The sequence below is a fragment of the Halichoerus grypus genome, chromosome 5 (genome assembly GCF_964656455.1).
Source record: "Halichoerus grypus chromosome 5, mHalGry1.hap1.1, whole genome shotgun sequence".
Lineage (NCBI taxonomy): Eukaryota > Metazoa > Chordata > Mammalia > Carnivora > Phocidae > Halichoerus > Halichoerus grypus.
The window spans coordinates 145,243,405-145,271,315 of NC_135716.1; the positions used below are offsets into that span (position 1 = coordinate 145,243,405).

Here is a 27,911-nt window from a genome sequence, read left to right on the forward strand (position 1 = left end):
TTGAGAGTTAAGAACAGGAGGGGAATTAAGCCATGGACACAAACGGATGTGATAGGAGAGAAATAGGAATTTATGTGACATGGGATGTAATAAAGTGAGATGTGCACATAAAACCTGTGGCTGTTCAGGAAGCAGGGAAGATCCCTGGCTTCTTAGAAGAGGTGGCGTTTAGGTTGGGGTTTAAGGAAGGATTGTATGGGAAGAATGAAGAAAAACTTTAAAATAATTACAACCACCTTCTTCAGTAGAGTACTTTTATAATTTTGAAACTGATACAGTTTTTTGGTGGGGAGAGCACACGCAGGGGCAGGGGGCAGAGAGAGAATCTTAGAGAATCTTGAGCAGAATCTTAGAGAATCTTAAGCAGGCTTCACACCTGGCACGGAGCCCAATGGGGCTCAGTCTCACAACCCTGAGATCATGACCTGAGCCGAAATCAAGAGTCGGTTGCTCAACTGACTGAGCCACCTCGGCGCCCCATAAACTGATAACAGTTCTTGAACACATGACATTGATAAAAATTTCAGGTTGATATTCTGACTTTAAAAATAAAAAAAGATTACAGTAGTAATCTTAAGTTCTCTATTTTTTCTTCTTTTTTTTAGATTTTATTTATTTGAGAGAGAGAGAGCACGAGTGAGGGGCAGAGGGGCAGAGGGAGAGGGAGAAGCAGACTCCTCACTGAGCAGGGAGCCCATCTCGGGCTCTGTCCTAGGACCGCAGGATCATGACCTGATGCTGAAGGCAGACACTTAACTGACTGAACCACCCAGGCACCCCTATACTACTGAATATTTAATTTCTTTTTGTCCCCCAGTTACTATTACGTAAGGCAGGTTTTTTTTTCCTAATATGATCAATTTTCTTTAGTGGAAAGGGCCCCGTGAGGGATTGCTCAATTATAAGAGACAACACAGAGAGAAGCCCAAAGTGATGGCATCTCTAGCAGGTCCATAACGTTCAGTTCTAGTTCCTCTCTGTCCACATGTAAGCAGCGTTGCTTACTATCACAGGGGACATTCTTACGCTTACCAGATTTCCAGAGGAAGAGCTAAAGAGTTAACCTTTAGAGAGGTCAAATTCTCATGCATCAGGGAAAGGGTTTTGTTAATCTTTTGCCCGCACTGAACCTGAAGTGAACCATTTTGTTAGAATTTGGGACATTTCTTAAGTGAGTAAGTCAAAGTTTGAGCCTAAAGCAGTGATACGTGTCCCTGACTGTTGAATTAATAACCTAACTTTTTCTCTCCAGTTTAAATAGCCCTGCTGCACAGACCTGCTTAAATGAGTATCACCTTTTTTTTCTACTGGCTGGAGCATTTATGGGCTACAGCTATAGTCTCCTGTATTTTATTAACAACATGAACTATCTGCCATTTCCCATCATACAGGTAAGATAGCATTTGGGCGCTACGTTATGTCAGCATGTGGCAGATGCAAAATTGCCTTGATGTATGTATATATAACTGGCCTTATCTGATTAATTCAAGATTTGATCAGTAAAACTTAGGACTGAGATCATCAAAATGCCATTTGGAGAGGAGAGATTTGTCTTCATGAGTTTTAGCATATGTGTGAGAGCTATCACTGCCCTTCCCACTGCCACTCTGAGAACACTGCTTTGCCCCACTCTTTCCCTCCCTGCTAGGTAGTGGCAGTTGCTGTGACCTAGCAGGGCTGGGGGAGGAGGATGATGACATTCATGCAGCGTACCTCTGTGCAGCTGCCGGCTTCTTTTTGAACCTAAGAACTCATGGGCTTGAGGATGTGCAAGTAAGTATAGAATGTCAGTTACTGTCTCACATCTTTTCTAGAACGAGGCATGATGTGTATAAATAAAACAGTTTTGACTGGTTTGAGTAGGACAGTTCAAACTATCTTTCAGTTAGGTTTTTAAAGATCTAATCTGGTGGGGAGCCTTCTGTGCAACTAGAACCACCTTCTAAGGCAGGAGAGAGAAAGATCAGTTGAGATTTCTCCTGTGGCATCAAGGTTCTCCCCCGGCTGTTCCCACTCTTCCCGACTGTGTTCTTATTCGCTTCATTCCTGTGCTGTGGCAGGCCGAGGACTGGGCCTTGGAGCAAAACTATTAGAACCAGCCCCTTCCCACTAGGACCCAGTCTGGTGGGGAGGGAGCGACGTGTAAACATGTCATGAGAGTATGAGGGTGTGTAGGTTTGGCTTCTGGTTTCACTGAAGTTCCTACCTGCCTTTTGCCTCCATGAGAACAACCTGTTGAAAATTCACGTACTGCAAGGAGGTAGTGCTCACAGAAAAGGAGCTGGCCCTTACCTCCCTACAAACCATGAGTGTATGAAGAAAGAGTCCCAGTTAGAAATTCTTCACATTTTGAGAAGATGAATTAAAAGCAGAGTATCAGCTTTGCCACTTTAAAATTTTACAAGGAGGAAAAACCCTGAAATTCTATATAGAAATATCCATGCTGAATCATATTTGATCCAAATATAATTAAGAATATAGAGAAGAAAAGTGTTAGAGAAAAATGAGATACCCCAAAATACCTTGCTTCTCCCGGACCTCAGTTGAAAGTGACCATTTGTTTAACATCACAGACATGCAGTAGAGTAAATGTAGGAGCAGACCAGTAATTGATAGTACTAATAAATTGTTCCTACCATGTAATGTCACATTTGTAAAATTTGACTACTAAATTATTTTGTAATTTCTATTGACAAAATTTTAGATTTATTCTTGTATCCCAGAAGTTTCTCTTCTGATGGTAATATTTAGCTTTTACTTCAGGTTTAACTTTGGCAGAAGGTTAACTTCTAACATTTGGCCATTCAGTATTTGGCCAAAATATATTTTGGGGGCCTCTGTTGTAACCATGAGTATTTGGTCTGCCCGGCTGGGTGCTCTCTCCAGCCTGGGGATGCTTGGAATAGGGGTTTTGTTGGGTGGGTACAGTGGAATAAGGGAGGTCAGGATTTTGGCAGGAGCAGTTGAAATGATGAATCTTTGTGCCCAGGATCATAGTTTCTCATCTATCTTGTTTGTAACTGTCTTTGTTTCCCAGCTGTGTAGATTTACCTCCTCAGAAGATTGAAGGGGAAGGAGGACACCATACCTTAGCTTTCTTTGCTTATCCCTAAGAGCCTGGTGTGCATTGTATGATCTTCCCTTAATGCGCTTTAAGTTGCTAAGGAAAGCAGGATTATCAGGAAATTGTAAGCTTGATGTGAGATCAGGCCTATTTCTTCTTCTGAACCTCCATAAAGCGATATGATGGCAATCGCCATTTACTTTTCTTCTTTAACTGGCCAAGCTGACCAGAGAATGTTAGACCTCAAAATAAGAATTTTTTTTACAAGCAATAACAACCATTATTATTAGCATCATCATCATCATTATCATTATTTTTGGTGCTGCCTGTCAGCTTTCTTTCTAAGAGTATAGTGGTAACATTTTGATTAAAAAATATTCAAATACTGTAGATAAAATTAAAGTTCCCTTTGACCATTCTGGGGCCAGTCTCAATCTTTGCCTCAGAGATAATTGTGACCAGTTTAGTGTATATTCTGCTAGGCTCTTTTCTGTACATTTACATATATAGGACCTATAACATATATCTTTTGGGGTGGAGCTTCCATTAATAGTTTTATATTGTCCCTATTATTCAGTAACTACTGTTTTCATGTAACTATGAAAAATTATATCTTTTTAAAGATCTAATTCTAACCAATTTACCATTAGCCTACTAATTTTTCCTTAAGCTAGCCTGTAGTTCTAAAACCAATTCCATTGTCTTTATCAAATTCTTAATGACAGACTGATAGGGAAAAACAGAACATTAGCATGGAGTAGAGGACAAAGAAGTGGATGAACATCAAGACAGGGCTTGGCAAGTTCTAGGCCAACAAGACTAAAAGTATTAAATGAGATAAGAATTATAGAGCCTGGCACATAATAAATCCTCAGTAAAGGGTTAGTTTCTAGCCAAATCACAGAAGAAACCCAATAGGGAATTGAAAAACACTTCAGCTACGGAGCAGTAAGAGGGTATATTAGCTATTCTCTGCATATCTACTGAAATGCCTACCTGTTTCCCTAGCCTCTTTGGACCCTTGTGAGTCATGGTTGAGGTGAGAGCTTCAGTAGGAATAGTATAGGAACTATACCCTTTTTATTGGGGGGTCAAGTAAGAAGGTTAGCATCCAGTGGCTGCATGGAATTGTGCCATTCCATATCTCAGACTTTGAACATATCCAAATAAATCAGGATACTTGAAGCTGTGTGTTTAGTGACCAAGTATTCATATGGGCTGCTTTTTGGTAAGATGCTGTAGGAGTTCACAGACGTGGTATGAAGATAAAACTTTTACCTATGTATATAATTATTTGCTCTTCTTTAGCTTCTGAATTTTCTTAAAGAAGGATCGGTCGTAATAGAAGCACAAAAGAAGACCAGAATTTGGGAAATTCATCTTTGCTTCATTAAATTTCCTTAGGTTCTTTCCAATAATTTAAAAATATTTTTTCCATTGGCATTTTTGGGGCAGGGAGAGGAGGGGGGCAAATAATCTTTATTTCACAAGAAGTGTAGTTTTATCAGGAAAAAAGCATTTCACATTTTTTCTTAATTGATATTTCTTAGATTGTTAGAATTGAAGGTACTACTCATTTACGCACTGTTTAGCTGGGTCAGCCTTATCGCACAGATAACTGGAGACATGACTTGCTCAGTGCTGCAGAGAGAAGCACTAGAACTCAGGTCTCCTGACTCAGTCTAGTGTCTTCTTCTGCCTCCAGTTTTTCTTGCAGATAGCATTTAAAAACAGTGTAGAGGCAGTGTGTACATTATATTTAAGATTGCAGTCTCTGAAACTGGCCTGCCTGGATTAAAATGTCAGATTTTCCTTTTGCTAGCTGGTAAATTGGTTCAATGTGCCTCAGTTTTCTCATTAATAAGATGAGGATAATAATGGAACCTTCTTTATAGGGTTGTGCTTAGAATAGTACGTGGTACATGCTAAGCAGCCAAAGAATGTTAGCTGCTGTTGTTCTGATCATCATGTTTTTTGTACTTACTCCATCTCCATAGTCCTTAGTTTAAGTATAGATCAGTATTGTTAATTTTGTCATTTCTGCTCTCATATTAACGAGATGTTGTATGATATAAATATTAAATATTTTATCATCAGAAATTATTGATTTTTTACCTCTGGAATAAACTTTGTTTTTTTATACAATGATTATGTTTTTTATATGTGGACTGTTTTAGTTATGTGCTTGCTTTAGAATGAAATAGAACCTCTCCTTGGATGTGTCATTTGATTCTGTTTTTCTTTTTTTTCATAGCAATACAAGTTCTTACGCTTCAGGAGATCTCTGCTCTTGTTAGTTAAGCATAGTTGTGTGGAATCACTGTTTCTGATTAGAAATTTCTGCATCGTGTATTATTTTCTTGGTAAGAATTTCTGCTTTTTGATACAATGTATGTGCTAGCTCATAGCTCAGAAAATGTCAGTTTCAAAGTCATTTTTGATTGTATTTGTATGTTCCTTAATTGTAGGTATGGGATTAGTCCAACTGATTCATTGTTTAGATTGTCATAGAGTATTTAGTTAAGGGATAATATTGTTAAAGAAAATTTGGTATATACATACAATGGGATATAATTCAACCTTAAAAAAAGAAGGAAATCCTATCACAAGCTACAACATGGATAAACCTTGAGGACATCATACTAAGTGAAATAAGCCAGTCGCAAAAAGACAAATACTGCATGATTCTTCTTACATGAGATATTATTTGAGTAGTCAAACTCTTAGAAACAGAAAGTAGAATTGTGCTTGCCAGGAGCTGTGTGGGGAGGGGAAAGGGAGAGTTGTTGCTCGGTGGGTAGAGAGTTTCAGTTTGCAAGATGAAAAAGTTCGGGAGATCTGTTGCACAAGGTGCATATAGTGTATGTACACTTAATGGTTAAGATGGTAAATTTTGTTACGTGGTTTTTACCACAATAAAAAAAAATTTTTTTTTAAAAAAGAAGAAAATACTGTATATTACTCTATAAATAACATACTCCTTTTATAACTTTTTGTAACTTGGTATGAATATACTAGAAATATCCTGCTGCTGAGGGAACCTTATAGAATTTATTAACATGAATTTTAAATACAAAAATACTTGTACTTATTTAATATGATGAGCAGTTCAAGTTGAATGGAAAACATTAATCTCAGTAGCAACACATAATAATATAAACAAAATTCAACGTCCTAAAATACTGTTTTCAAACTATAGGTTTCCCCACTATCTGAAAGTAGAGAGTTCCTATGAAACCTTTTGTAAGCCGAAATGGCACAAAGTAAAGTAGCAATTAGCTTTAATTTATAGGGAAAGAGTTTTGAACATCCCCCACCCCCAAAATGACCTCTCAGGCTTTTCTGATGCTTTAAGACACATCTTGCTAACGGATGCACAAAACAAATGGAGATAAAGCACAGGTGCTCACAGACACAGTGAAGGCTATGGAGGCTTGATGCTGAGATGCTGAGCGTATTTCCTGGGTTAGGAGCTTGGCTGCGCCCCTCTCACTGTTCAGGATGCCCTGCTTCTGTACAGTAACAGCTCTGGCATGGGGGCAAAACAAGTGCTGAATGCTGTTTTCGCTTTTGTGCCTTATTCTTTTTTTTTTTTTTTTAAAGATTTTATTTATTTATTTGAGAGAGAGAGAATGAGAGAGAGCACATGAGAGGGGGGAGGGTCAGAGGGAGAAGCAGGCTCCCTGCCGAGCAGGGAGCCCGATGCGGGACTCGATCCAGGGACTCCAGGATCATGACCTGAGCCGAAGGCAGTCGCTTAACCAACTGAGCCACCCAGGCGCCCTTGTGCCTTATTCTTAAGTGTGGATTTCTTTCAGTTGGTGAAAACAGGTGCTAGCATAGGCCTTTCATAGAAATGAAGTGACATAACACGAACTTTGGAAAAGCAGGGGTTACCTATATAACTTTCTGACCCTACTTTTTTCTATGGAATAATTTTACAGAATTGTTCTCACTGGGTATAGGCCATTCTGTTGTCCACGTTATTCACTTGTAGTTTAAATAACCCATTTTTCTGCATAGCTCTTATAATTGTCATTCTAATGTTAACACTTTATTGTTTTTTATTAACCTGCTACCATGAGCCTGGATGTTCCCTACAGTTGTACATTTGGGCTGACATAGCAGCCGCATCAACATTTCCGTGGTCAGCTGTATCTTCTGTAATCCCATTTATGTTCCATTTCAGATTTCATTTCAAGAGTTACCACTTTTCATTTCTTTGTTGCACTTTGGTCTTTTTGGCCAGTTTCCTCTTTCAGTTACTCATTTTTGTAAAATGTGGGCTTTTCAGGGAGACAAGGAGGTAGCACAATTACATGTTTTGCTGTCTGTGCCTGAACTGAATAACAGACGTCAGTGACCAGTCGCCAGCAGACTTAGAAAGAAGGGATGTGATTAGTCAGAAGTTGTGGTGTGTATCTGTTATCTACATACCGATTTGTGTACTGAAAAGCTAGAAGCACTATATTCAGTTGCTCACAGTAAATGTACCATGGTAACTGAAATTTGAATTGTGTTGTTGGGGGACTGTTGTGATTTAACTAAACCACTGAAATATGACTGAAATATGTGCATAATCTGACCTGTGCAAAGCAAGGACTTCGTATATTTAGAAATTATTCTCTTTTCCTGCCCATTCCTTTTTTTTTTTTAAGGTTTATTTATTTATTTTAGAGTGGAGGTGGTAGGGGGCAGAAGGAGAGAATCTTAAGCAGACTCCCCGCTGAGCACAGAACCCCATGTAGGGCTTGATCTTACAACCCTGAGCTGAGATCATGACCTGAGCTGAAATCAAGAGTTAAACGCCTAACTGATGGAGCCACCTAGGTGCCCCTCCTGCCCATTCCTAATCAAACAATCTAGCTTTCTGACTGAGGTCTTGGTGTCTACTTGGTCATCTCATCAACCTCATATTACAAAGCATGGTTAAGATTTGCTTTATTAACTTTTTATGTTCATAGCATGGTATTTTTTTCTCTCAGGCCATATCCCCAAAGCTTGGATTAGCACTGCGATGGACCTTCAGATAGATGAGTAAGTGACAGATGAAAAGTCTGATTTTTCACGCTGCTAGTTTCCATCCTTTTTAGGTGTTTGCCACTTTCCAGATGTGTTGTTCAGATTTAGCCTTTAAATTTTTAAAAAATGGTATTCATTTTGGAATATACCTAGTTCACATAATTTAAAATTCTAATGCCATAAAATAGGGTATACAGTTAAAAAGAATCCTTTTGCTCCAGTCTCTAGTCACCCGGTTCCTCTCCCTGGAAGTCAGCAATGATAATTTGTTTTTTATTAAATATAGCTTTTATATTATGGAAAAGTGGATTTCTTGAGTTGCATGGACATACCTCTCGTTTGCTTTTCTCCTCAATCATCATTCTCTGCTATGTTGTAGTAGGCGAGCACAGTGCTGTGGTATTATTCGAATTTTGCCTCTAAGGAAGCCAAAATTGAACAGGGTCATGGGACCAGTTGAAGGTCATTAAGTGGCAATCGAGTGGCAGCACTAGGGTGTATTGCTCTAGTTATTCCCAATGTACTTTGCACATAGTTAAAGCTTTAATCTTTACTTGGCAAATAAATGTAAATTTCTCTATTAGTATTTGTTCTTTTAATTATTGGCTATTCTACCGTGAGATTTTTTGTGTGTCATATATGGATTTAACTAATACCATTTTTCGGGAGTGAGGATACTGATATTTGTGGGTGCTTAAGATATTATGGTTTCTACATTGTGGATTTCAATTTCTTTTTTGTGTGGATTTCAATTTCTAACATTTAAAAGTTCCTAGGTAAAATGTAGTTTTGTCCTCTGCTTAATTGCTAGATACGAAACTAAATGCATGGGTCATTTATTATGTTAGCCCAAATTTTACGTTGGGTCAAATGGAAAAAGAAAAATAATAATGATATTTGATTGTAATTTAACATAGTACTTTTTTCTTTGTTTCACTTAAAATATATTTTGTTCGTATGGCAGTGCCTAATATACTGTCCTTAATATATGGTGGGCCCTCAATAAATATTTACTTAAAATCTGAAAATAACTTTCTTCTCCCCAGGAAGTGTTAAGCACTATGCTGGGCACGCCTAACATAAGGTGTTTTAAATCTCATAATAGCCATAAGAGGTAGAAAGAGATTATGCCACCATTGTATGGATGGGGAAATTGAGGTGGGTTAGGTCAAGCAGTTAACATAATCACAGCACTGATAAATGGCAGAGCTAGAGGTTCTAATCCTGTTTTTAAAATTGCTAGTTGTGTGATTGTAGGACTATGATGACTTTGCCAGTTGATCTATTCAAGGCTTTGGTAAAATAGTGTTCACTTTATTTAGCTTTCTTTTTTTTTTTAAAGATTTTATTTATTTGAGAGAGAGACAGAAAGAGAGTGCGTGTGCGGTGTGGGGAGGGGCAGAATAAGAGGGACAAGCGGATTCCCCGCTGAGCACAGAGCCCCATGGGGCTGATCCCAGGACCCCAAGATCATGACCTGAGCTGAAGTCAGATGCTCAGCAGACTGAGCTACCCAGGCTCCCCTTCTTTTAGCCTTCTAACAGTTTCTTAAATTATTTTAAAAGTAAAGATTGTGATTTTAGATAGTGCCATGTGCTCTTAACTATTGTGGAACTGTTTTTAGGGTGTACAGATAAAGCTGAAATCTGGCCCAGGAGAGGTGCTAGTCTTGTTGAATGGTTATGTATCAAACTACAAAGCAACAATAGTAAAATTTTACCCAGCCTCTAAGGGTTGGTTTATAGGCTTGACTCATTCTTCCTCCATAGTAAATGACAATGAAGATTTGGAACACAAGAAACTGAGCACGAATTTAGGTCTGTTCTTCCTTTAGGGCTCCCTTATGTAGTTTATAAGAAGGTATTAGGGAGAGAATTTTATGGGGTGCAAAAGGAAAGGAGTCTGTATCACCATTATTATTTAGAAATAACATTTATTTGTTTTTCATTATGAGGCCCCAAGTCTGTTAAATGCTTAGATTGTATTTTCCCCATAGGATTAAACAGTAATTTCTGCTTTCATAGGCAGTTTCACAGGCCTCTTGACACTGTGCGTGGCCTCTTGAATCTCTCATTACTCTACCATGTCTGGCTGTGTGGTGTCTTTCTTCTGATGACTTGGTATATCTCATGGATACTCTTCAAAATCTTTGCCACAGAGGTTAGTATGGAGTTTTTTGTCAATGCTTTTGTGTTTTGAAGTGCACAGATTTATTTATAGCAGAGCACTGAGTATGCTCTTGTGCCCAGAGCCATTTTGAGTAAGTTGGGTTTCGGTCTCTTTTCTGAGACTTCATTAGGGATGTATCATTTGTAACCATAATTTACTCTGTGTGTGTGTGTGTGTGTGTGTGTGTGTCTGTCTGTCTGTCTGTCTGTCTGTGTCTATAAGGAACAGTGTTAGTGTTCTTGATTTTTGGAAACTAAACTGAATGAACTGCTAGCAGAGCTTACTCTGCTTTATCTGTAGTGTCATGCTCTTCTGAAGGTTTCCATTTCTATTGAGCACATACTAAATGCCTGCATTTTAAATTAGCTTTATTTAAAAGCTATTTAAAAGCTATTGATAAAACTACTATTAAGATATTTAATATAAGACAATAAAATATTTGTTCTTTGAGAGAAAGTTTTAAATTTTGTATTGAAATGATTTTAAATGAATGGGAATTCCATTGTCCTTATCATCCAAGTGTTTGTCTTAAAAAATGAGTGTTTCATTTTACCATCTCCGTAGGTTTGTATCCTTCAGTGGCTTCAGAGAATATTTGTTTCTATTATTGGAAGCCAGAGATCTAATCAAATTGGGAGAGTAACATCTTAGAAAGTAGTGTGTTTGGGTATATTTAATTTTAATGCAACCTATTATTAAAACATGGAAGCTATTAATTCGGTTATATTGTCTCCTGTTGTAATAAATTCAATTAGTGTTAACTTACTGAATGTAATAAAGTCAAGAAAATAATCATCTTCATAGTCTTGATATTTGATTATATTTGATAGGCTCATCTGTTCCCTGTTCAGCCACCATTTTCAGAAGAGTCAGATGAATGCCTCCCGAAGGTTTTGAACAGCAGTCCTCCCCTCATCATAAAGGTATCTGAATTGTGCATTTTGTGTCTTTACACAGTCATCTCTAACTTGTCTTATGGAATGGACTTAATATTTAGTGTATTTAGATATATTTTTTGAGGGCCTAGAATATTCTAGTACCAGTATTGTAAAAAATCAACTACATGCTACATTGAATGCTGTTTACTTTTTCAGTTTTCATTCCAAGTGACTAAAATATAAGGATATAAGCTAATTTGTACAAGCTAAACTATATTTAGGATAGATATAAAAATATTTCCAAACATGAAATACCATGATATGCAACCATGTGCGTTAGCTTTTCACAAACTCCTCATGGTAGCAAAACAAAATGCTGTTTTTCATTTGTTTTTTGTTTTTGTTTTTTATCATTGAGTCAAGGTGTATTTTTACTCGTGTAGTATTGTTGGCTGTTATGATCAAAGGTGGTGCTTGATAGGTGTACACATACAGTGAACTCTCTTAAAATAGAAATAATGATAATGATCCCAAAATCAATTTTAATCAAAAGAGTTTAAAGAAGCTGTAGTAAGTTTACAAATGAAACTGAGAATAACTTGTTTTGATTTAAATTATATTTTAAAATTTTAAAGTAGATCTACAATATGTGTGATCCTGTTAAGAGATCATAGTGCTTAAAAAAGAATTTGAAGAAAATGGAACCCAGAGTTTGGAATACACTCTAGAAAAGTTATAAACTAATAAGAAAATGAACCACTGAGGGTCTGATTACCTTTAAACATCTATTACGACTAATTTGTTAGATAAACAAAAATATCAGGTACTCATTGGGATACTTAACATATCTGTATTCACTCGGTAGGTGTCAGTCACTGTTAGTTGCTTAAGGCATAATAATGAATTAGATGTGGCACAGCCTAATGGAAAAGGCAGATACACAAAATAATGAAAATTTATTGTGGTAAGTGCATTGGGAACCAAAACACTTATTCTGTTTGGAACCAAAACAAGAAAGCTTCACAGAAGTGATGGTATCTTGAATGATGAGTGAAGGGGTTTGCCAGGAAATAAAATGAAGATTTTCAGTAAAAAAGTACAACATATGTTGTGTGTCTGCTGTGTGCCAGGCGCTGCCTTTGGATGTGGTAGCAAGTAAGACGCAGTCCCTGCCTCACAGTTTAGTGGGTGGAACCAGATGAGACAAGTAAACAGGCAATTACAATAAATTATGTTAAGTGCCACGGTTGAGAGCTGTGTGAATATATGTTTGTGTGAGGGAAGCCTGGGAAGTTCCAGGAGGAAGTGATGTTTTAAGTTTCCCACCATAGACGTGGGAAAAGACACAGAGAGATCTGTAGCTGTAGCCGCCAGTGGGTGGGGCAGCCTACAGAGGGTAGAAGCAGGAAAGTTCCAGGACTCTAGAAAGTGGAAAAGTATTTACTTCATGAAAAATTTCAACTAATTTCCCCTTAAATATATAATGCTGAGCCCAATTCATAAATAAGATTTTATGTAGAAGTTAAAAAAATTAAATAATGTGTATTTTTTTTTTCCCCTTTTAGTATTTGGCCTTGCAGGACCTGATGTTGCTTTCTCAGTATTCTCCTTCACGAAGACAGGAAGTTTTTAGCCTTAGCCAACCAGGTATTGCTAAAAGTAACAGATATGGGCTTGTGTGTGCAGAAAGTGTTCCGTTTCAAATTTTTGGTGAGAGAGATGTGTTTAATACAATATCACACAGCTGTGAGTCCATTAAATGAAGTATTGATTTAAATCTTATGCAGGTAAGTGTTTCCATTGCTGTGGTTAGAAGTTGTATTTCCAGAAAAGTATTTTTAAACTCTCATGTATTATCTTCTTCAGCATCCTCATTCCCTTAACCTGAAGAAATTATGAGGTAGGTTGACAGTTTTAGAGCAGAAGAGTATAGTTTAAGAATCCTCAAAGTTTTAATGCTACAAAGGGTCTTGAAAATCAGGTGGTCTAATCCCTAGATGGGGGATCTAAGTCTCAGAGAGATTAAGTGGCTTACATAAAGTTAATGTCAGAGATGGAATAAGAAATTCTATCATTTGACTCCCAAATACAGAGCTCCCTCCTTCTGCTGTGCTACTTTGCCTCCCTTTAAAAAAGAGTAAAAGAGTACTAGATTTGACGGTGACCCCAGGATGCTCTTGGCAACTCCGAAACACTTCTCCGTTGTTACTTGTTACAAACTCCTTGTTACAACTATGCCAGTGCTCTGCCTTGTTCCTGGATGGAAAGCATCTCAGCCCAGGCACCAGTGAACAGGGAACCTAGGTAGCTTTTCATCTCTGTAATCAGCTTTTCATTGTTTTGCATACTTGCCAATTCCCACATATAAAAGAAACCTTCTATAGTTAAATGTTACATGGAAATGAAATTCAGTTACATAAAAGTTAAAATGATTGGAGCCACACTCTCCTTTTGGTATCATGAAAAATCCAGAGCTGATGCTGTGGAAAATTAACTAACAAGTGTTTCCTATCAGAGTTAGGTTCACCAAGGGATTCTCTATAAGATAAATATTTTCACCAGATACTCAAGTAAATTGCAACAGGCTCACGTGTTCTCTGCCAGAGAACTTATGTTCTAGGGCATATTATTAAAATTTAACTCGACCATTACATAGTTCCTTAGTGGTCCTGAGTTACTAGCGGTACAAAACATTCTGGGGCCTACTGATGGAGTATTTTGTTTGCTTGCAAGTTAAGTTATATTCCTCTTGAGCTGTATGTAAATGGGGACAGTGTTTAGGGAGGGATCTAAGTGAAGAGAGAAGGATTATTTGGCACCTAGGCTGGGGAAGCCAGTTTTCAGTGGACTCCTCAGCTATTCTCAGTGTAGAAAGATTGGTTGGTTGATTTCTACTTGGCAGTTGTAGGTGATAAAGGTCTTAGAAAATGAAAAGATAATGAGAAGTAAGGGAATTTTTACAAGATTGTGGATCACAGTAGTTTAAGTTAAATAATAAAGAATGTAAATTCTCTATAAAGTGTGATTGTTATCAAATACTGTGTTATTCCTACAGATATAATAACAAATAGGAGCTATTATAAATGAAAATGTAAGGAAGCATAGTGGGCCAGACACAACAGTTTATAGGTCACTGGGGGTCATGGGTTGCATCTCATAAGACATGCTTGTATTCATTGTCTTAGTCTTTCGTCTGTTCAGTGGTGCTAAGGAAGTAACTGCTCTTTTTCACCCAAGCCATGCTCTAGTGTTTGGCTTTATTTTAGCAGCCAATGTAAGACGTTTTTTGTTTTGTTTTGTTTTGTTTGTTTTATGCTAAAATGGCAAGCTTTTACTCATAGACTTTTTGGAAAATTATTTTGTCCAAATATTTATTGAACTCCTGCTGTGTATTAGATGACAGGAGTATAAATAGTAGCTTAGCCAAGGAAAGTGGGCCCTGATGCAAAGTGTCATGTAACATTTTTTTTTTAAGATTTTATTTATTTGAGAAAGAGAGCCCATGAGTGGGGGGGTGGGGGGAGAGGCAGTTCAGAGAAGCAGACCCCCTGCTGAGCAGGGAGCCCAATGCAGGGCTCCATCCCAGAACCCCAAGATCATGACCCGAGCCGAAGGCAGATGCCTAACCGACTGAGCCACCCAGGTGCCCCTGTCATGTAGCATTTCTTACTGAGTTTTCTCCTCACATTGAGAACGTTACTATAAGATTATGTAACATTTTAAAAGCTGGTATTTGGACCTCCTAGGTGGACATCCCCACAATTGGACAGCCATTTCAAGGGAGTGTTTGAATCTTTTAAATGATATGACTCAGAAACTGGTTCTCTACCAAGAAGCCGCTGCTACGAATGGGAGAATGGTGTCCTCATACTCCGTGGAACCCAAGAAATCGAATTCTCCAGGTAATTCGTATATTATTGCAAGAAGGCAAAGTATGTACATTTTGTTTCCTAAGAAAGATGATGGTAGTTAATCTAAGGATATGTCTATATGAGTGTGAGGGATGTATTTTTAGGGAAAATTGATCTAATACATGGAATATTGTCCTGAACCAAGAAAAAGGCCTGGGTATCATTATAGACTGAAGAAATTAAGTCTGCCGTGCCGGTGGTGGCTCATCCAGTAGAAGCCTTCAGCTTCCTCAAGTGCAGAGCCAGGTGAAGCATTACAGGTCATACTGGGTGCTGTTCTCGTCGCAGTATCCCAGACAGATAGTTGCTGGACAGTGCCCAGAGGAGAGCACCTGCAGTGACTGAGCAATTTCACTGTGGGGGCATCACATTCATTATTTTAAGATAGCTTAATAGAATATTTGAAAGATGGAAGCTGAGGGCAAGAAGTACAGTGGAGGGACCAAGGCTATTTGACCAAATTCCTTAAGTAGAAGAGGCCTAGGAATGTAAGACTAATGAAAGGTCTTAATGTCCACATGGCTTTTGGAGGCAGACCTTGAATGAAAATGAGCAAAACTGGCTGGGTGAGGACTGTGGTAGACTTGAGAGCGCGGGCTTCACCCGAAGGGGAAGCCGTGGCTTAGCTTCAGTCCATAGGTTATAAGAATTTGGAGCTGGTGTGCTGCAGCCCCCTGCCCCCCATTAAGTGAAGCCTGAAAGCCAAAAGTACTGTGGGTGAAATTTTCCACTTTTTAAAATGTTGGCAATTAATCTTGATATTTAAAAAAAATCCCTATATGGGTCACAGCAAGCATCATTACTTTGGAGGGGCCATAGACCAAAAACAGAGATTACAAATGAAAAATGATTTAGGTAAGACCATGAATGTCAGATTGTAAAGGATTCTAGAGTGTTTCAGTTCTCAACATTCGGATTAGCATTTATTTTACTCAACAGATATTTACTGAATGCTTACTATATACCAAGCAGTGTGCTAGAAGCCAGAGATTCAAAGACGAAAATACACTCTTGGAAGTGACTTCTGGTGGGAGGCACATAAATAATGACAGGACAGTGTAACTGCTAAAAGGAAGTCTGTCACAAAGGAGTCTGAATGGGTAGGATGATGGTTGATAATGGAAGGAGGCCTTGTATGTCCAGGTAGGAGTTTGCATTTTGTAGGGAGAGGGGTGCCATTAGAGGATTTTAAATAGGCTAGTTATATCACATTAGCATGTTAGATCATTTTAACCCCGGGTTGGGGGGGGTGGTGTCATGGGTCTGACCAAATAGGAATTATTCATTACTTTAAATTGCTGTCACATCCCATTGCTCAGTCAAAATTTGTTTCTAATTTTGCAAAATTTAAAAAACCTCAGTCTTAATTTTTAAATCGATTCTTCAAATATTTCCAAAGTCTGGCACTTTAAATGTTTGATGTTTTATGGCAGTTTTATTAAGACAATAGAATAGAATGCTAATGTAATTTATTTGTCTTTGTGCCTTGTACTGAAGTGGCTGGAAAAATACTCCTTTTTTTTATACAACAGAATCTATAAATTGGTGGTTATAAGATAATTGTCGAAGAAGTTGTTTACAGATCATATTTGTAGATGGATCTGGGCAGATTCATCTCTGGTGTGACTTCTGTTAACTTGAAAAAATTCTGTGGAAAATGGATAAATGTGCACCCTTTATCAGTACACTTTCGCAGTATAGGTTTGTTTTAGTCAAGTAACAGCTGCGGTAGGACCTTGCGGTAACACTGGACATATTCCAGTGCAATAATTGAAGTTGTTGCCGTTTGAAAATAAAATATAAATTGGTAGGTTCGTTCAACTCGGCTTCGATTTAGAGAAACTGACCTTGAAGGTGAAGGTATTCTCTTGGGGGCGGGGTGGGGGGGTTGGAGAAAACAAGAGAGGCTGCACCAGTCTGACGGAAGAGGATGTAGAACGCTCCACGAGTGGTCACTGAGCTGCCGTAGTAAAAGCTGGATGTTGAGAATGTGAACCCAAAGGAACCAAGCTCCTGAGCCTTGGGTAAATGCATGAAACCAAAACCTGAGATGTGTACAGTTTGTTCAGGTTGCCTCTTCAGCACTGGATCTGTTCTTTTACAGAAGAAACTACTTTTCAGACCCCGAAATCTAGCCAGCTACCTCGGTCTTCAGTGCCACCATTAGTTAAGACATCACTGTTTTCCTCCAAATTATCTACGCCTGATGTTGGAAGTCCCCTCAGAAGCCCGTTTGGCTCTAGTGTAGTGAATCGGATGGCTGGAATTTTTGATGTAAATACCTGCTATGGGTCCCCTCAAAGTTCTCAGCTAATAAGAAGAGGGCCAAGATTGTGGACTTCTGCTTCTGGTAAGGGGACTGTTTTCTAAAATTTGAAATGTCATAGTTACAGAGACTTAGATATCCTGAGTTTTCACCTTCATGGTTTTTTGTTTTCTGTTTTTTTATTTAGATCAGCAAATGACTGAATTTTCTAATCCTTCTCCATCTACCTCTGTTAGTGCTGAGGGTAAGACAGCGAGACAACCCAGTATGATTTATTCATGGATTCAGAATAAACGTGAACAGGTAGGATGATATGGTTATAGGATTTATATTCGCATGTATCATTGAGAGCATCAAGGATGCCACATGAGTAAGCCATCAGGGATAAATAAGACTTTTTTTTTTGATGCTTCATGTATTAAGTTGACTCATATGAAATTGCCAGTATTTGACTGGTTTTGAGTTATGTAAATTGCAATTTCATATGACTTCATCTAATGTGAAGCCTTTGATCTGTGAATTCTTTCATTTAAGAAATATTTACTGAGTTCTTTATAGATGCAGAGTGTGGTTTTAGGCACTGGGAAAACCAAACAAAAGCCCCTGACCATTTGTTTACATTCCAGTGAAGGGAAATAGATGAACAAGCAAATGTATTAAACTATATCTCTTTCAATATAACAAAATTCTATTAATTGTAGGACTTATTTTGTGTACTGTTAAGGAAAAAAGTTGCCAGTTAAACCATGACATGCTATTGATTATAAGATGCATCCCAATATGTTATATTCAAAATATGAACAATATGTGTTTTAAAAGGGAAGAAATTTGATGTCTTAAGTGCTATATAGAAAAATAGAGCAGGTAAGAGAGGTCTCATTGGTAAGGCAACACTTGATTAGAGACCTGAGGGGAAGGCAGGGAACAGCAAAATGCAAAGGTCTTCAGGTGGGAGTGGACTTGGTTTGGGTGAAGGATAGCGTGGACACTGTAGGTGGTGGGGAAGTCAGAGAGGTAGCAGGCACCCAGAGCTCATCAGGCACGTTAGCTATTGTGAAGACTCACATTTTCTCTGAGTGAGACAGAAAGCCATAGGATGGTTTTGTCCACGAGAATGACATGATGTAACCTTACATTTTGAAAGTGCTGCTTTAGCTGTCGTGTTGAGATGAGATTCTCGGAGGGCAGGAGGAGGAGCAGAGAGACAGTTGTAAAGCTGTTGAGGTAATCTAAGTAGGAGATGATGGTATCTGTCACCAGAGTGGTTGTGGTGGAGACTGTAAGATGTGATCAAGGTCTGGATATATTTTGAAAGCAGGTGTAATAGGATTGGCTTATGGTCTGGTTGTGATGTAAAAGAGAGAGTCAATGTTGACTTTCAAGTTTTTGGCCTGAGAATCTTCTGAAATAATACAGTTGCAATTAGCTGATGATTCTGGAAGAGGAGATTTGATAGAGGTGAGGTAGGGAAATCCTGAGTTCGGTTTATGTCCATTTTGAGATACTTATTAGACAACCAATTGAAAATAAGGAGTAAGAACTGAGACATAGATCCAGAGTGTAGGGAAAAGTTCTGGGTTAGAAATGGGAATTTGGAAGTCATCAGCATACAGACAGTATTTAAAGCCATGAGACTCCATGAAAACTCTTTGGGATTGGATACAGAAGAAGAAAGATGCAAGAACGGGACCCTCCAGGGACTACAGGTCTGGGAGATGAGGGGGAATGGCAGAAGGGACCAAGTGACTGTGGTGGTGAGAAGAGAACAGAGAGGAGAAGTGAGTGGCCACATTCTGCTGATAGGTAGCCTGAGAGCTACATAAGGAAGAACTGTTGTGCTGGGAATGTGGAGGTTGTTGAGTCCTTGATGAGCTTCTGGGTGGAGCAGCTGGGATGAATGCCGATTGGATGGGGCCAGGAGAGATTGGGGGAGGAATCGGAGGCCACACGGAGAGCTGGATCTTTTAGGGAGTTTTGCTATAAGGGGTGCAGAGAAATGGGGTAATTAATAGCTGGAGGGAGTTGAGGGGTCAAAGAAGGGTTTTATTTTTTTAAGATGGGAGTTCTGACAACATCTTTGCTGATGGAATGATTGATTAATAGAGACTGTGGGCATTTTACAAACTTTGGGATCCCATTTGCCCTACATGCCATAAGTCCTGCCATATCATGAATTCACTTTCAAGTCAGTTGGGGTATGTAGCTTTCAGCTTAATACTAAGAAAATTGTTTCCCATGTAAATGTCAACTAGTAGAAAAGCATTTCATCTCTTAAGATTTTTTTTTTTTGTAAGGGAAACACACTCTTTTGGTATTAAGAGGCTAAAGGGCAAGACAGTTGTAGAGAATTGAATAAGAAAATATCACCGGAACCACTTTGAATTCCTTTTATCATAGGGCTCTAATTTGGGGGTTAGCATGTGTACATGGAAATGCAGTTTAGGTTAGACGACCCATCTTGGTTATCTAATTTATAGTACAAAGGTATTTACTTGTGTAGTTTACTGCAAATATTGTTCTTTCTCTGTAAGATGTGAAGTGTTTCACAGCAAGAACCTGGGAATGTGTTAACATTATATTTGAATAGAACTGAGAGCTGTAAATGTGTTCATTCTTCTTTTCTCCAACTCAGGTTAAGAATTTCTTATCAAAACGGGTGCTGATAATGTATTTTTTCAGTAAGGTAAGAATATATAGTTAGAGTGTTGGGAATGGCGGGGAGAGGAAATGAAATAAGAAATGAAGTACCAGGTTGGATTTGACTTTTAAATACTGAGTTCGATCCTAGCAAGCCAGACAGCTTTGTAGAGTGCTTCACCAAACCTCCGTGTGAGGAAGAGCTGCCCTAGCACTCAGCTCATCTCAGTGACTTCCTAAGGCTTGACTCCAGTTGACCTCCTGAGTCTCCTGGCTGCAAGCAGCTTTGTGCTTCCTGCAAAATGATCAAATCCATGGCGGTCCTTCACGGCTCACTGTCTTGCTGTAATCTTTGTGGCCAGTTTGGTGTTCAGAAGAGAGATGACTGGATTAGGTTGTAGATGTTAAGCTTGTGTGGGACAAAAAATTGTAATTCAGGCCACAAACTAAATGACTTTCCAGCTTGTGTGTCAGCTGCTCCAGCTGCCATAGGAGAGTAACTCTGAATTGCAGAAGCTAAAAAAGCCTTCCTTTTTCACTCACTACAGCTGTTGTATGTTAATCCTTTGATGAGCAAAACCTTTGCCCATATGTAGGGGAAAGAATTTTTGTTTTGTTTTATTTTAATTTAACTTCTTTAGTTCTGAAGATCTTACAGTATTAGCTAATATTGTACTCCAAGTGCATTGGCATGCATCATTCATTTTTATTCTGTGGGGAGAGATCTGAGTAAGAGTAACTCTGATAGAACATAGGTACACAGAACAAAGAATCGTTTCAAGAGCTTGAAACTGTTTTCTCACTTTGGTGGCAGGGAAGATCCACCCACCTAGCAATGACCTTTACCCAAAAGAATCTACCTCAGGCTCTCCATTAGAGCTTTGGGACAACTATCAGCCCCCTGAGGAAGGTGTCTTGTCTTTCCACCAAAAGGAAGAGGGGTTGGCCGAAGTTTTACTTCAGAGGATGGGAAGAAAATTCACCCTTGTGTCTTATGCACGCCATATTCTTTCCTCTTAAGTTCCCTCATTTAATTCTAACAGCATTCCTGTGAGATGTCTCTCTGTCCTCATTTTACAGATAAGGAAGCTTGAGGCTCAGAGGGGTCAAGTAACTATCCTTAGGGCCCATAGCCAGTAAGTGGCAGAGCAGATGCTCAACAAGATCCGCTTTTTCCGTGGAAGTGAACGGCTGACTTTGATTCTAGTTTTGCAGGTGGATCTATTTTATGATAAGGAGTTGTAGACACTGCTGTTTGGTGTTGAGAAATGTAACATGCTGATGTACTTAATAGGCTTCATTGGGTGCGTCACAAAGTCAGCATTTGTTTAAATGGGCCAATTGTTGCTCCCTACTCTTTGACCTTGCTATATTAAAGAAGGTTGGATGGTATTTCTTTGGAGTGGGGCTGAGAGTAGACCGTTTTAAGAGAGGTAATATGTATTTAGGCAGTTCTGAGGTTTAAAAAAAAAAAAAGCATTGTAACCATTCTCAAGTGATCTCTGTACTAATCTGAGGTCGGTTGAGTGTGCGTAACTATTTTAAATGAGAAACTGAGACACATAGAGATTTAGAGATTGTGCAAGGGTCACACAGTAAGTTGGTGGCAGAATGCTTTACTGCAATTAAATCATATTGTATAAGAATTTCAGATTTTAATTCTTGAGAGGCAGCTGTGAATTTTTTATTGTTATAGGCTACCTAGTTGATTAGATGAAATAACAGAGTTAATGCCCAGGGAACTTACTTAAATGTTTCTGTTGTATTGTAGCACCCAGAGGCCTCTATTCAGGCTGTTTTTTCAGATGCCCAAATGCATATTTGGGCATTAGAAGGTAAGCATTCGCAGTGAACTACAACTCTGATTTTAATTATCGGTTAACTACTGAAGTATCTTCAAAAAAAATAAAAAATACTGAAGTATATCCATGAAAGGTCAGTTCTGGACCTTGACCTCAATCTTTGAATTTTTAGATACATCTTTATATCTTTGTTTTATATAGATCATTTTTCTTAGATATTTAAGTGTACTTTAATTTGGGCAGAAATTATCCTTGCATTTAAGCAGAGAAACTGAGTCTGGGATTCTTGCCTGTCTTTTCTACTTCAAAAAACTGCAGTTAATAGATTGTTTTCAATTGTCAACTTATATTGACATAACATTTTTAACATTTTAATGTATTTAACTTAGCTTGAATGTGAATATTTAGTTGTTAAATAACTGTTTTTTTCCATCTCCTAGATCCTGCCTTCTCAGTGCTTAAAATACTTTCTCAGAGAGCCCTTTCCTGACCCCCTATGAAAAGTATCCTCACAGCTGTCGCTCTGTTCCCTTATTCTGCTTTGTTTTTCTTTCTACCACTCATCACTACCAAACACAATATTATTTAAAAATTTTTTTCCTGCTAGAATGCAGACTGTCATCTTATTCATGACCCCATGTAGTTGAGCACCTTTTCAGTGCCTGTTCCAATCTTTTGCCCATTTTTCTATTGTACTACCCCCCTCCTCTGTTTTAAGTTCTTTATATACTCAGGATATTAATCCTTTCTTAGCAGATGTATTGCAAATAGATTTGCCTAATTTGGATTTCCGTTTAATTTGGTTTTTTCTTTTCCTCTTGAGGTCTGTCTCACTTAGTAGCAGCATCATTTACTGAAGATAGATTTGGAGTTGTCCAGACTACACTACCAGCTATTCTTAATACCTTGTTGACGCTGCAAGAGGTAGGCAGTATTTGGATTTGGTAGAGGTCGTGTCTTTCCCTCCCTCCCAGGTTTTTCAGTTTATTTCTTATAGATCACATTTATTGAGTGACAAAGCATGTTAGAAGTTAAATATGGTACTGTTCTCACCCTTGGGAAATTACAGTCTAAGAGAGACCAGGAAGAGAAACTGCTGATTCCTTTGTAAATAATAATTTTATAGAAAAAAGTTACTAAACCTCTGGTATTAATCAGATTATTTAGGATATTAGGATTCTGTTTAGTGATGTAAATTTGGATCCTTACACAACTTGTAGCTACTAAAAGTGACCTGTAGTTAAGTTATCCGTGCAGATAAGTGTTACCTATTGGTCAGAGGCTCAAGAAGATAGAGCTGAGCCTGGTGGATCCCTGCTCCCAGACTGGGTGCACAGTTTTAAAGTAGTAGGTCTTTTTAGTCCTAGATGTAAAGACAGAAAAATAAAACCTGTTTCTTGCCTTTGAATAGGCTGCCTTTCCTGACTTCATGTTGGGTGCCGTGTCACTGTAGCTGTAAGTCAGATGAGAGATAGGAACTCTGGGTGCCAGAAGCATCTCAAGGTGGGAGCTGGGCTGCGCAGTAGGTTTTCCGGAGGAATGGTGTTGAAGTAGGTTTAAAGGAGGACAGTTGGCGCATCCGTGAGCCTTAGGAAGCAGTATAAGACTGAAAAGAAAACATGTTTCGCCGTTCCTTTCTTCAACTCTCAATTTATTTTACCTCTTAGAAAGTCTTACCCATCAAAGCCAGTGATTTTTGTTTTTCCCCCTTTGAATTCTTTCTGTGCTCATTTTCTCATGTATGTTTTTTAAGACTTGTGTGTACACGTGAATAGTTTTATTATTTGTACTCTTATCCCAGCTACCTTTCTCTAAAGAAAGAATTTCCTAGTATTTTGCACACCATCTAACAGTCGCCTTGCCTAAGCACACAGTAGGGTTCCCAGGACTTGAGCATATCTTCAACACTCATAGCATAGTTTGTTTTTTATCACCCTGGCAGTGTAGTTTACAATAAAATAATAACAGGACAGTACTTTGTAGTCTGTGGAGCGATTTCTTCTCTTGTTTTATTTTTTTCAATTAGGAAGACTTATTTTTAAATTCTCTAAATACCAAACTTCTGGGTTTTTTTTTATTTTATTGAACTTTTTAAATTCAAGTATAATTAGCACACAGTGTTATTATAAGTTTAAGGTCCAATATAATGATCCAAGAGTTCTATACATTGCTCAGTGCTCATACAATACGTGTACTCTTAATTCCCTTCATCTATTTCATCCATCCCCCACCAACCTCCCTCTGGCAACCACCAGTTTGTTCTCCATAGTTAAGAGTCTGTTGTTCTTTTGTTTGTCTCTTTTTCTTTGTTTTCTTTCTTTTTTCTTTTTTTTTTTAAGATTTTATTTATTAGAGAAAGAGAGAGCACGAGCAGGGGGGAGGGGCAGAGGGAGAGGGAGAAACAGACTCCCCATGGAGCAGGGAGCCTGACGCAGGGCTTGATCCCAGGACCTGAGCTGAAGGCAGATGCTTAACCAACTGAGCCACCCAGGCACCCCTTGTTTGTTTTGTTTCTTAACTCTAATCTCACTCCTGTCAGAATGGCTAAAATCAAAAACACAAGAAGTAACAAGTGTTAGCAAGAATGTGGAGAAAAAGGAACCCTCGTGCAGTGTTGGTGGGAATGCAAACTGGTGCAGCCACTGTGGAAAACTGTATGGAGGTTCCTCAAAACATTAAAAATAGAATTACCGTATGATCCAGTAATTCCACTACTGGGTGTTCACTCAAAAAAAATGAAAACACTAATTTGGAAAGATATATGCACCCCTGTGTTTATTGTAGCATTATTTACAACAGCCAAGATATGGAAGCAACCCAAGTGTCCGTCCATAGATGAACAGATAAAGAAGATGTGGGGACACAGACACACACGCATACACTGGAATATCACTCAGCCATAAAAAAGAATGAGATCTTGTCATTTGCAACAACATGGCTAGATCTAGAGAGTATTATGCTAAGTGAAATGTCAGTCAGAGAAAGATAAATGCCATACGATTTCACTCATACCTTTTTTTTTTTTTTTTTTGATCGTCATAGCTATCTTGTGAAGGAAGTAGGATAGAGCTATTTAGGTCTATTTTACAGATGAGGGAGGCTTGGGAGTGTGGTGACTTACCTCATGTCTCACACACAAGTCTCGTAGGTGGCAGAGCTGGGACTTGAGCCTAAGCTATTTGCAGGGCATTAGCAGTATAGAACTGTGGATTTGAAGGCTCAGAGACCCTTGACCAATATTCTTTTATAAGTCACAGTTCATTCTTTGTTCCTCTAGACCCCTGTGCTGCTCTACCCAACGTTTGTGTAGTACTCCAAAAGAAGGGATTTTTCTTTAAATTTTTAACAACTCCATAAGGTTAGAATAAGGCCTATTGTACAGGATTGTGTCTCTCTCAAAAAGTCTGTATCTGTTGGTATGACTTACTCAGGATCATGCTCAGTAAATGGTCGAGGCAGATTTAAAAACTAGGCTTTCAGACCCCAGGCCTCCGTGAGGGCTTGGAGGGGTGTGCATTTCTTAACCTCCTTTCGTAAGATGGAATGGCAGTATGTCAGAAGGACCAAAGTGTGAGAGCTAGAGTCAGTTCTACCTGTTTCTAAATCCTAGCTCCTACTACTTCCTAGCTGTGCAACCTTGGAAATACGTTTATCATATTTCATTGAATCTAGGATATCATTAATTAGAAGATACATCTCCAATTCAGAAATTATAAAATGGGGGGGGAAGTGTTTTATATACATCAGCATCTGTATCTGGAAAATGGAGGGAGTGATAACAGTACTTACCTCATAGGGATGTGAATTCTGAATGAGATCATCTCTGTAAAGCACTCAAGGTACCTGTCCCATATTAAGTGCCCAGCAGATGTAAGCTTTTATTACTTTGTTACTATTACCATGTTGTATGACAGTGTTCTTATAGTGTACAGGAGAAAAGGTCTTTCAAGGCTTAAAAAAAGTATTACTATCAATACTGTAAGCAAACTTGAGCACTGGGTGTTGTATGTAAGCGATGAACCACTGAATTCTACTCCAGAAACCAATATTGCACTGTATGTTAACTAACAAATTTAAATTTAAATAAAAATACAGTGTAAGCAAGCATTCCAAGAGACACAGGTCCAGCCTCCAGTACTTTCTTAGAGACCAAGGGTAATTTATTAAATGTCTTTCAGATCAGTGTCTTCATCTTTAAAATATAGTACCTTGCAGGGTTATTATGAGGGTTAGAGAAAATCTGTAAAAAGCCTAGAGAAAATCTGTGGTGTCAACTGCCTGGCAATTATCAGACAGTTACCATGTGCTAAGATACAGAATAAAAAAAAGACAGACCTGGTTCCTGCCCTTTAGGAGCTTACAGAATATAAAACGGATTATTGACAAATACAAATAGTTAACTGCAATTGTAATAAGTACCACAATGTACAGAAATGCAGGTCAGGTATGCAATAAATAGCAGGTATAATTATTATAAAAACATCTCATTAAATGGTTGTGATGTTAGCATGGTGGCTTTGTTAGCAAATTATTTTATTATTTAAGTGAGATAACATACATAAAGCAGTTAACTCAGTTTCTGCCACATGTTAACCACAATCAGTAAATTTAGCTATCAGCATCATCATCTAATATTTTTATTACTTTGTAGCTGTGGTTCTCGCCAGGGGCGATTTTGCTCCCCAGGAGACTTTGGGCAATGCATGGAGACATTGTGACTGGCACAGAGAGAGGGTAGGGCTACTGGCATCTGTTGGGTGGAGATCTCGGACGCTGCTAAATGGCCTGTAATGTGCAGGGCAGCCGCCACAACAGAGAATCACCCAGTCAAAAATGTCAGTGGTACTGAGATTGAGAAACTCTGCTCTGTAGTCATGATTTCTATTAAGAAATTCCCTAACAAAGCTGTTATCCTTACCATTTGTTTGGGATTCTGGCTTTAGTGGAATAAACCTTTATTTAACTAGGTTATAAGTAGGATCCTTGAGACCAGGGACTTTGAAGTCTCTGCACAGTGGACATTTGTTAATGACACTGATAGATAAATACTCACAGGAGAGCAACTGGGGTTTTCTCTTCATTTGGGTTTTGCGCATATACTACTGCATATAAATCCAAATGGGCCCGAAGTGCCTATTTTTATAGGATAGCTGTTCTTTAGGCTTCTATAAGGGATTTTTAACTTCTCCTGAAGAGTATATTGTTCAATGGTATACTGTACTCACCACTTACCCATTTCATTGTTTGGGATAATTCTTAACTAGATATTTGAGATCGTATAATCTGAGTCTTCAGGCCAGGAACCATGTGTAGTGCATAAAATGAGTGCTCAAAGATACTTGTTTAATCTCACAGCTAATTAAGTACTTCAGTTCTGACCATGGGGCACATCATTAAATATTATAAACTGGCCTTCCATAGATTTAAGTTATTCATGTACGACTTTCATAGTTTTTGCTGTAACTGTTTATTGCCATATATTATTGTCATAATATTAGTCATATGCCACCTGAACTATTATTTTCTTAGTATTTTAAGTCATTCATTTTTAACTTTATTTAAAAGGAAATTTTATATCACTTTTGTAAAAGGAAAACTAGCTTGAGTTGCTACAAATAAAATATAGGTGTACAGTTCCTTATCTCAAACCGTAGGATATATCTCAAAATTCAGATCTTTTTAGATTTTAAGAATATAACATTGTATATGTATCATATATTACATAATACTCCTATTGGAATCTGAGGTAGAATCCCCTTTATCAGATACATTAATACTTTTCTCCAGTGAAATATCTGAGTATTCATATTTAGTGAAATAAAGACTGTGAATAGCCTGTGTCAGCTCAGGTCAGGCTTTACTGCCAGATGAAGTCAGGTCAGCTTTTGCCACCAACAGTTACAAAAGTTTTTGTTTTCAGGGCTTTTCTGGATTTTAGTATTAAGGATAAGACAATTAAAATGAGAAAAGACAATAATTGAAAGCTCTAGCTAGTAGATACTGTTTTTTGCTGAAGTCCCTGAACCTGAAACCTGTTTATTCTTTGTCATAAAAGGAGATTAGTGAGGATGAAAGATGTGTTGTGGACATATTAGCTCCAAACTCAAGACTTTTCCTTCCTCATTTAACTCCACATCCTTGGGGTCTGTTGTTCCTTACTTA

The 27,911-nt window shown here is 38.2% G+C and overlaps 1 protein-coding gene across 1 annotated transcript in view; it reads left to right on the forward strand.

The window, feature by feature from the left end:
- The window catches only part of NDC1 (NDC1 transmembrane nucleoporin), a 43,570-nt gene that overhangs the window by 6,704 nt on the left and 8,955 nt on the right, over positions 1 to 27,911 (forward strand). Inside the window, exons 5-16 of the mRNA XM_036075223.2 lie at positions 1,253 to 1,391; positions 5,319 to 5,427; positions 8,050 to 8,101; positions 10,111 to 10,246; positions 11,086 to 11,178; positions 12,699 to 12,780; positions 14,880 to 15,035; positions 17,149 to 17,394; positions 17,498 to 17,613; positions 19,943 to 19,993; positions 21,719 to 21,782; positions 22,573 to 22,673. Coding sequence (XP_035931116.1) covers positions 1,253 to 1,391; positions 5,319 to 5,427; positions 8,050 to 8,101; positions 10,111 to 10,246; positions 11,086 to 11,178; positions 12,699 to 12,780; positions 14,880 to 15,035; positions 17,149 to 17,394; positions 17,498 to 17,613; positions 19,943 to 19,993; positions 21,719 to 21,782; positions 22,573 to 22,673 — 1,345 coding nt within the window. The remainder of the gene's footprint in view (positions 1 to 1,252; positions 1,392 to 5,318; positions 5,428 to 8,049; positions 8,102 to 10,110; positions 10,247 to 11,085; positions 11,179 to 12,698; positions 12,781 to 14,879; positions 15,036 to 17,148; positions 17,395 to 17,497; positions 17,614 to 19,942; positions 19,994 to 21,718; positions 21,783 to 22,572; positions 22,674 to 27,911) is intronic.